We start from the raw sequence: 9,743 nt of genomic DNA on the forward strand, positions 1-9,743 counted from the left end.
ACCCCTACATTCCCTCCCGACTTTTTGCCTTAGACCCCAGAGGGAGCCCATGCAAGGAGAGAAGGCAGGGATACAGAAGACACTGGGACTTCAGGTAAAAAGACACAACAGCATGGAAGGGGTGACTTGCAGATGGCCCATGGTACAAGGTGAGAAAAGGAAGGCCAGAGACATAGGACCTGTGTCCTACCTGAGCTGTCCCAGCTGACACCCAGCACTTTGGGAATCAAGACTAGGCCTCACAAAGGACATCATAAGACTCAGAGACCATGGTGCAGGGACCACAGATGAGCACTGTGCGCAGACCTTGAATCTCGGAAGCACCAGCCCTAGACACCCCTTCCTTGCTCCCTCCTGCTACCTCATTAGAAAGTGGGGCTAGGAGCGGCCCCTGGGCAGAGGACACTTGGGCCTCTGCAATACTTGTTGGCCACACAGAGCATGGGCCAGGTCTCTGCTGCACACACTTGATGTGTGTTGTGATCTGGGGCCACTTCTGAGGTCATATTCATAGTGGAAACTAGAAAATGAACGCAGAAAGGCTAGATGGTTTGTTCCCCGTCACCCAGGGAGGAAAGCACACTTTTAGGATTCCACAGTTAAACACTTCATGAGCCAGGATTCTCACACATGATGTCTGGGGACACCTGTGACTGGCAGGAGTTACAATGAGAGCTACTGTTAGCAAGAGAGGAGAAGGAGAAGGGAGACAAGAAAGAGATAGAGGAGAAGGAAGACAGGAAAAATGGAGAAAAGGAGAATGAGGAGATGGAGGAGGACATGGAAGAGGAGATAGAGGGGTGGAGGAAAAGATGGAAGAGGAGATGGAGGAGGAGATGGGTAGGAGATGAAGGAAGAGATGGAGGAGATGGAAGAGGAGGATAAAGTGAAGGAGGAAGAGATGGAGGAAGAGTGGAGTCTGGAGACACTGTGCAGCATCCTGACATGATAGGATTCACAACCCAGAATTTCCTGGTCCAGGGTCCATCCCTGCAGCTTCCTCGAGAATCAGCAGGGGAGAAGAGGAGCAGGTGCAGGGGGGTTCTCCACCTGTATCCACATGGGCCTCCCTCACTTTCTCCTCCATCCTCCTCATCCAGACGCAACTTGATCTTTTTAACACTGACCCACTGACTGGCTCTGGGCACCAGTGTGGGTCTGCCATGCCAGCAGTTCGCCTCTGCCTCCAGAAGGGCGCTGGGGATCAGGGACACCCTGTGCTAAGAGTCTCACTGGGTCCCAAGCAACAGCAACCTGTATCTTTTGCGGGGTGGGTTTCTGGGATTTAGAGGTCCCAGAGCACTCTCCTGTCTCCAGGGTACCTCAGTACCCAAGGCCCCCACCACCTACACTTTAGACCTTCACCCCAAACCAAACCCAAACACCTTTTCCTGTTTGTCTCAACATCTTCTGTGTATGGGGCTGTTGCTCCCTCTCCCCTAAGACAAGACTCCCCACTTCCAGCCCAGGGCACAGTGGAAACAGAATGTAAGCCTCAATCCTTGTCTCCCATCAGCTGCTGACTCTGAGTAACAGCTGCCTAAGAAAAGCTAGGAAAAGTTACTTGGACAACACTATGGCCTCAAGGCAGGTGACTCTGTTGAATGGGGAGCCCAGGAAATGTCTGGGGACATGTCTGTCTGTCCAGACCAGAGCTTGGCCACTGGGACAGTGTTCAGGTACTTTGCAGGGCCCAGGATGCCTCATAGAGAACAACCTGCCCCAGTGCCCCCAAGGGATGACAGCTCCTTTCCAGGCAGCATTCTGTCAGTGTCTAAAGGCACAAGCCATTATGCCATCCTGGTTACTGTCCCCAGTCACCACCCAGTCGCCTTCTCAGAAGAGTCTGATGGATGTTTGATGCCACCTGAACACAAAGTGGAAGAGTGGCCAGTGTTCTCTGTCCAGTGCTGAAAAGCAGGACTTCCCATGTCAGGGAGAAGGGTCCAACCCCAGCTTAGTCATATCTGTGCTGTGTGACTCTCAAAGCTATAAACCCAGACTACAATATCTATGCCTGGGGCTAAGTGAGGATTCGGGAGTGCACACACAGATTTTCATAATGACAGCTGTCAGATGAATGAGCCATTTTAAAATCACACCCAATGGTCTCTCTGAGGCAAACACTACCATAAAGACTGATGCCCACACACTAGGTACTGTATCAGATGAGCTAGGGAGGTTGGCCAAGCCTCCCTCAAACCCAGCTTACTAGCCACTCTTCCTTTGTCCCCCTGGAGAGGGCAAAGTACTGCAGCAGGGACCAAGACCAGGGGTAACTGGCCCCAAAGCCACTGTCAACCTCTGCATTCCACAGCAAGCCCCAGCCCACCACAGAGCCTGCCTTGCTGCCCGACCCCAGCACAACTCACCTTCTAAAGGGTCCAAGGAGCTTCCATGGCAGCTGCAGGCGAGGGGCACGGACCTTAGAAGAACAAATGTGGTGTTGTTAAGGTGGGCAGATGGGAAGGGCTGGCAAGAATGAAGGGGTTGGTGAAAATGGGGTCTGGCAAGGATGAAGGGGTTGGCGGAAGATGAGGGGCTGGCAAGGATGGAGTGGTTGGTGTGAACTGGGGAACCAGTGAGGATGAAGGGGCCGGTGAAGATGGAGGGGCCGGTGATGTGTGTGGCTTCTTCTCACTCACTTTCCATGCGGGCGGGAGTCTCCGCCTGTGCCTAACCCTATCTACCTGGTTCGACTCTAACTGAGCCTCCCAGCCCCTCGGGGCTGCCAACATGCCCTGGGTTGTACTTGGAAGAGACGTGTCCCTCAGTGTGCGGTCTCCCTGGGACCCAGCAGGGAACTGGCGACTGTGGTCCACACCTCCTGGGCACCAGTCCCAACTCTTCGAAAGCAGGTTGGTGATTGCCCTGGGGGCTCCCGAGGGAGCCTGGGTAACAGGCAGCAAAAAGGCCGCTGAGGTCAAAGGCTGGGCAAAATCGTGGATGGGGAGGGGATGGATGGGCCTAAGGCCGAGATCCTAAGGGTGGGGCTCAAGATGCAGGGAATGAATGCTGGAAGCTGAGGGGGTTCAAGCTAATCCGGGGAGGAAAGGGATGAGACAGAGGATATGATTTTAGTCTGGGAGGGTATCAAGCTTGGCATGCGACAATGTGGAAACTGAGGCAGAGGATAAGGGCTGAGTGAAGGATCAGGCTTGGGGAGTGACCAGTCTTGGAAGAGTCAGGCTGGTAGGGTCATTTGGAGAGGTTCATGCTGCGGGTTTCAAGCTTTGGGGTATGAAGCTTTAGGATTTCAGGTTTGAGAGGAGGGTCAACCTGGACTATCAGGCCTTGAGGGAACAAGTTGGACGGATCAAGTTTTGGGGATCAGGCTTGAGGGATCAAGCTGGGAGGGGAATCAGGCTTGCGGGGATCCGGCTTTAGAAGATCAAGATGGAAGAGGATGAGGCTTGAGGGGATCAGGTTGGGAAGGATGAGGCCGGGAGGGAGGGTTTGGCAGAGACGAGGCTGGCGGAGGCTGGCGGAGGCTGCGCGGACGCCGGGCTGAGCCGCGCTCTGCGATGAAGCTGGCGGCTGCGTCTCCGCAGCGGTGCGGCAGCAGCTCTTGGGCGCGGCCCGGAACCGGCGAAGCGCGGCGACCAGAGCGGCGGGGACGACGAGGACAGGGCGCGCGGCGCCGAGGCGGGCGGACGGCGCCGGCCGGGGCGGGAGGCGGCGAGCCGGGGCCGGACGCTGCTCACCCGAGCGTGGCGCGGAGGACAAGCTGAGCAGGGCGTCCCCGGGGCCGGCGGCGCCTCACACGCGACGCTCCATGCCCAAGACGAGGGCCCGGAAGTGGCGGGCGCGGGGGGACAGCGAAGGCGGCGGACACCGGGGGGACCCGCCAGCTGCGCCTCCTTTGACCCGGAAGTTGAGCTGCAGAAGCAGAGGCTTTTGATTGGGTAACGTCAGGGCAGAACCAACGTCCGTGAAACTCTAGGGGACAATGCTCAGGAGCGTCTTAGGGCTGAAGGCAAGGCTGGTGGCCCCTTGCTGTCTGGGAGAGGACTGCGGGATGGACACCCCTGCTCCAGTTCTGCTGGCCAGCTCGACCCTGCAGTGACCTATTAAAAATATCTAAGAAAGCTGAGATATTGGTAGAATAGTGGTTAGGAAAGCTGCCTTCCAAAAGGTGGCCCCGGGTTCTAGTCCCAGATTGCTTACGCCGCTCATCCCAGCGCTCGGAAACTCTCCACTTAATCAGGCTAGCTTTGAACTCTAAGATCTGCCTGCTCTGTCTAGATCTCGCCCACACCATGTTTTACTTTGTTTTTTGTTTTTCGAGACGGGGTTTCTCAGTATAGCCCTGGCTGTCCTGGAACTCACTCTGTAGACCAGGCTGGCCTCGAACTCAGAAATCCGCCTGCCTCTGCCACCTGCCTCTGCATTAAAGGTGTGCGCCACCACGCCCGGCTCATGTTTTACTTCTTATCTGTGCATTGTGTCTGAGCCACGCGAGTGTGACAGAAGAGGACAATGGGTTTCTTTCCTTTTAATTTTTTTAAATTTATTATTATATCTAAGTACACCTAAGTACACTGTAGCAGTCTTCAGATTCGAGGGCGTCAGATCTCATTAAAGGTGGTTGTGAGCCACCATGTGGTTGCTGGGATTTGAACTCAGGACCTTCAGAAGAGCAGTCAGTGCTCTTAACCACTGAGCCATCTCTCCAGACCCACAATGGATTTCTTGTAACTGGAGTTAAGGCCACATGAGTGCTGGGACATGGACTCCCCTCCTCGCAGAGCCACCTCTCTCAAGCCTCTAAAGAGCTTTTGTAAATAAAGACACACTCCCCAAAAGTTATCCTAACAGGGTTCCTGCAGAAGGGCATCCATTGTTTGGTGAGTGACATTTAGTGAGCATCCTCCATTGTTGTTGAAGTGTCCCCACTTAGCTTCCTAGCTAGTTAACTTTTTGACCGGAAATCCTGAGAGCTACATTTTTAACATGATGTTGCAACCCTGTTCCCTTTCCAGGAACCCTCCCTGGAGACACCATTTGTTACACAATTACAGGACGTGGCTGAGGGCCTGGCGGCTCTCCTGGTCTTCCCCAGTTCCAGCCATCCTCTTCTCTCTCCTGACCCCTTTCTTTTCACACCCATTTTGGGGAAGAGTCTCATGTAGCTAAAATTTATCTTGAACTCCTGCCTCTTCCTCCCCAGTGCTGGGGTGACTGTACACCACCATGCCTGGTTAATGAGAAGCTGGGGATTGGGACTGAGCCTAAGCCCCAGCATCTGCTTGAACTTGAAGATGAACTTATGTGATGGGGGAGGGAGGGAGGAGGTCCTCTGGGGTCAAGGGTCAGCTCCAGCACTCAGAGGTGGAGACCTTTGACATGAACATGTACTACTAAAGACAGAAAGAGGGTGTCTTAGGGTTTCTATTCCTGCACAAACATCATGAGCAAGAAGCAAGTTGGGGAGGAAAGGGTTTATTCAGCTTACACTTTCATGCTGCTGTTCATCTCCAAGGAAGTCAGGACTGGAACTCAAGCAGGCCAGGAAGCAGGAGCTGGTGCAGAGGCCATGGAGGGATGTTCTTTACTGGCTTATTTCCACTGGCTTGCTCAGCATGCTTTCTTATAGAACTCAAGACTACCAGCCCAGAGATGGTACCACCCACAAGGGGCCTTTCCCCCTTGACCACTAATTGAGAAAATGCCTTGCAGCTGGATCTCATGGAGGCATTTCCTCAACTGAAGCTCCTTTCTCTGTGATAACTCCAGCTGTGTCAAGTTGACACCCAAAACCAGCCAGTACAATGACCCCTTGTCAACTTGATACACAAACACATCAATCACTATTAAGCCTCAAGCTTTACTTTCTTATTCATTCCCAAGATCTAAATAATTTTAAAAGTCCCACAGTCTTGAATATTAAAGTTCAATCCCTTTAAAATGTCCAATATCTTTTAAAATTCAAAGTCTCTTAACTGTGGGCTCCATAAAAATACTTTCTTCCTTCAAGAGGGGAAAATATCAGGGCACAGTCACAATCAAAAGCAAAATCAGACTCCAACCATCCAATATGTGGAATCCAACTCACTATCTTCCGGGCTCTTCCAAGAGCTTGGGTCACTTCTCCAGCCCTGCTCTTTGTAGCACACACATTGTCTTCTAGGCTCCAGCTGCCTGTACTCCACTGCTGCTGCTGTTCTTGGTGGTCATCTCATGGTACTGGCATTTTCAAAACATTGTTGTCTTCCGCTGTAACTAGGCTTCACCAACAGCTTTTCATAGGCTCTCTTCATGGTGCCAAGCCTCAACTCCTTTGCATGACCCCTTCTATCCTGGGCCATCAATTGCAACTGAGGCTGCACCTTCACCAATGGCCTTCCATGGCCTCTCACAGTGTCAAGCCTTAGCTGCTCTGCATGACCCCTTCATGCCTTTAAAATCAGTACCATCTAGGGTGACTTTTACACATTACCAAGTCCTGCTGCCGCACAAAGTAAAACCTTGGTTATCTCTGAAACACAGCCTCTGTGCTCTCAGAAAACACTTCCCAAAAGATTTCACCTCAATGATGCTGGTCTCTTCTTAATCACAGCTAATTTCTTAGCTCCAGCTAACCACCATCAATAGTTCTAGTAATGCAAAATTTTCACTTTAGTAGTTCTGGTATCTTGTTAATCACAGCTGATTCTTCAGCCCCAGCTAACAAGAACCACAGAATCTTCACAATCAAAATAACAATGGCCCTGAAAAGAGTCTTCAATCTTCCCTCTGAAATTTCGGAAGCCAGGCCTCCATCTTCTGCACTGTTCTCAGCATTATCTTCCAAGCTCCTACACACATCCCACAGTGCTCTTAACACCGAATGGATCTTCTAGTCTAAAGTTCCAAAGTCCTTCCACAGTCCTCCCCAAAACATGGTCAGGTTGTCACAGGAATACCCCACTATGCTGGTACCAATTTCTGTATTAGTCAGGGTTCTCTAAAGTCACAGAACTCATGGGTAGTCTCTATATAGTAAAGGAATTTATTGATGACTTACAGTCTGCAGTCCAACTCCCAACAATGGTCAGCAGCAGCTGTGAATGGAAGTCCAAGGATCTAGCAGTTGCTTAGTCCCACACGGCAAGCAGGCCTCCCTTCTTCCAATGTCCTTATATGGTTTCCAGCAGAAGGTGTAGCCCAGATTAAAGGTGTGTAGCACCACACCTTTAACCCCAGATGACCTTGAACTCCGAGATCTCCCTGTCTTAATCTTCTGGAATCCATAGCCACTATGCCTCAAGAGCTCCATACCAAGATCCAGGTCAGAAACTTCTATCTCCCAGCCTCCAGATTAGGGTCACTGGTGAGCCTTCCAATTCTGGATTGTAGTTCATTCCAGATATAGTCAAGTTGACAACCAGGAATAGCCACTACAGAGGGGTAGTCATTGCCTCTATCTCTGAACTTGGGGAGGGTAAAAATTGACTCAGGGCCCACATGAACGACAGCCATTTCCCAGCTGGCAACACTAGAGACTGGAAGTCCTTCAGCTCCCAGGACAAAGGACAAAGTGGGGAGGAACAACGGGTGGAGAAAAGGGAAACCAGAAAACGGAGAATGCCAGCTGGGACATCCATGTCTTGGATCCACTCTGGGTATCCTCAACTTCAGAAAGCAGGATGATTAGGAAGAGAGGAGCCCCTCCAACCCAGGAGCACAAAGGCCCTATAGGAGCATGCACAGTGGGACATCCAGAAACTCCATATTGGCCCTCACTGTCCCATTAGCCCCTCCCTGGCCCTGATCCAGGTAGGTGGGGAGAGGGGTGGGCCCAACCTTAGGGGAGTCCTGACCCATCCCTCGAGCCCTCCTCCCTGCCTTCTTCTGTCCCTGAGGCTTCCTCCCCTGGAGTGTGTCCAGCTGGAGAATAGGGCTAGATCCTGGTGCAAAGCGAACCTTCCCCCTAATGGCCAGCTGGGAAAGTAGGTGATGGAAGGGAAGGTTCTAGAGCTCAGCCTCCTCCTTCAGAGACTCCCAGCAGAGACTTGGCTCTTGCCAATGCTGGAGCCAATAGGCTTTGCAGGAATGTTCTAGAGCCAAGCCCACACAGCAATGCGCACCCTGAGCCCTCTTCTGGTGTGCCTGAAGACAGCTACAGTGTACTCATAGACATAAAATAAATACACAAATATTTATTTATTTATTTATTTATTTATTTATTTATTTGGTTTTTCGAGACAGGGTTTCTCTGTATATCCCTGGCTCTCCTGGAACTCACTTTGCAGACCAGGCTAGCCTCAGAAATCTGCCTGCCTCTGCCTCCCGAGTGCTGAAACTAAAGGCATGCGCCTCCACGCCTGGCTACCAAATACATTTTTAAAGTGTTAATCTTTATGTTCCAGCAAATAGAATTTTAACTTTGTATTAGTTAAAATTTTTGTAATATTGACTGAACCTTGAAAACATTTATGCAGCTCAAAGAAATCTTAAAAATAAATAAATAGGGCTGGTGAGATGGCTCAGTGGGTAAGAGCACCCGACTGCTCTTCCGAAGGTCCTGAGTTCAAATTCCAGCAACCACATGGTGGCTCACAACCATCTGTAATGAGATCTGACGCCCTCTTCTGGAGTGTCTGAAAACAGCTACAGTGTACTTACATATAATAAATAAATAAATCTTAATAAATAAATAAATAAGCCAGATGGAGTGGGCCAGGCACCTTTAATCCCAGCATTCTTGAGGCAGAGGCAGGAGGATCTCTGTGAGTTCGAGGCAGCCTGGTCTACACTGGACAGCCACACAGAGAGACCCTGTCTCAAACAAACAAACAAACAAACAAAACAAGAATCAAATCCCAGGAAGAGACACAAGGAGCCAGGGTAGGGGACACCCTGGGAGAACCCTGTGTGGCCCAAAAAGGGTGGTGCCTCTGCTCTTCAGAACACACGATGGGTCATCATGACTGTCTCTTAAGCATGACGAATCTGGAATCAACGACTCAACTCGGAGAGGTTTTCTTCATCAGATATTTGATGCGAGCCTAAATCTGGGCCACCTCACGGTCAGGAAGGACTTAGAGGACAAGGCAGGTTCGTTCATCCCGCTGAGACAGGGGCCTTCCTTCCCTGCTGTTAGAACCTTCTGTGTAATTCCAATGTCGACTGAAGACCAGCAGCCCTCAAGGACTCCAGATGGGGACTAGTGAGACATCTGGCCTGGAAGACTGAGCAATGACTGGATTTTTGGTCCCTCTGGTGTGAGATGGCCATTGTTGGAATACTCAGTCCATGGACTGTGAGCACTGTAACACCCTTTCAACTGTAGTTCTATTGTCACTTCTGCCACCGTGGCATGTCCAGCGAGAACATGATCTCCAGAAGGTTACTTCCTGGTGGTATATGGGCGACTCAACCTTTGATTCAAGCACAGAAGAGAATCTGGGTGCATTGTCGTTAATTCATACACTGCTAGGAGGGTGTTTTGGTTGGTTGGTTGGTTGGTTGGTTGGTTGGTAGGTTGGCTGGCTGGTTGGTTGGTTGGCTAGTTGGTTGGTTAGTTTGGGGTTTTGTTGTTGTTTTGTCAACTCAATACACACAAGTACCATATGGGAAGAAAAAGTTTCAATTGAGACAACACCCCTGTCAGATTGATGTTTGATTGTAAGAGTCCAGCCCATTGTGATGGTGCCACCCCTAGACTGGTGGTCCTGGGTTTTTTCTATGAGAAATCAGGCTGAACAAACAATGGGGAACGCCCTCCATGGCCTCAGCATGAGCTCCTGCCCTGACTTCCC

The 9,743-nt window shown here is 51.1% G+C and overlaps 1 protein-coding gene across 4 annotated transcripts in view; it reads right to left on the reverse strand.

Moving 5' to 3' along the window:
* Dpp9 (dipeptidylpeptidase 9) overlaps window positions 1-3,853 on the reverse strand; it is a 32,216-nt gene extending 28,363 nt beyond the window's left edge. The window contains exons 1-2 of one of the 4 annotated variants that reach the window (XR_385319.4): window positions 2,646-3,846; window positions 2,373-2,425 (exon numbers count right to left, since the gene is read on the reverse strand). Coding sequence is in view for 1 of the 4 variants with exons in the window: in NM_001360284.1 (NP_001347213.1) it covers window positions 2,373-2,425; window positions 2,646-2,738 (146 nt within the window). In the remaining 3 variants the exon portion in view is untranslated. Of the gene's footprint in view, window positions 1-2,372; window positions 2,426-2,645 lie in introns of all 4 variants that reach the window. The other 3 variants (XM_006524155.4, NM_172624.3, NM_001360284.1) reach the window with 3 other exon arrangements.
* Between the last annotated feature and the right edge of the window lie 5,890 nt (window positions 3,854-9,743).

Source organism: Mus musculus, chromosome 17, assembly GCF_000001635.26.
Source record: "Mus musculus strain C57BL/6J chromosome 17, GRCm38.p6 C57BL/6J".
NCBI lineage: Eukaryota > Metazoa > Chordata > Mammalia > Rodentia > Muridae > Mus > Mus musculus.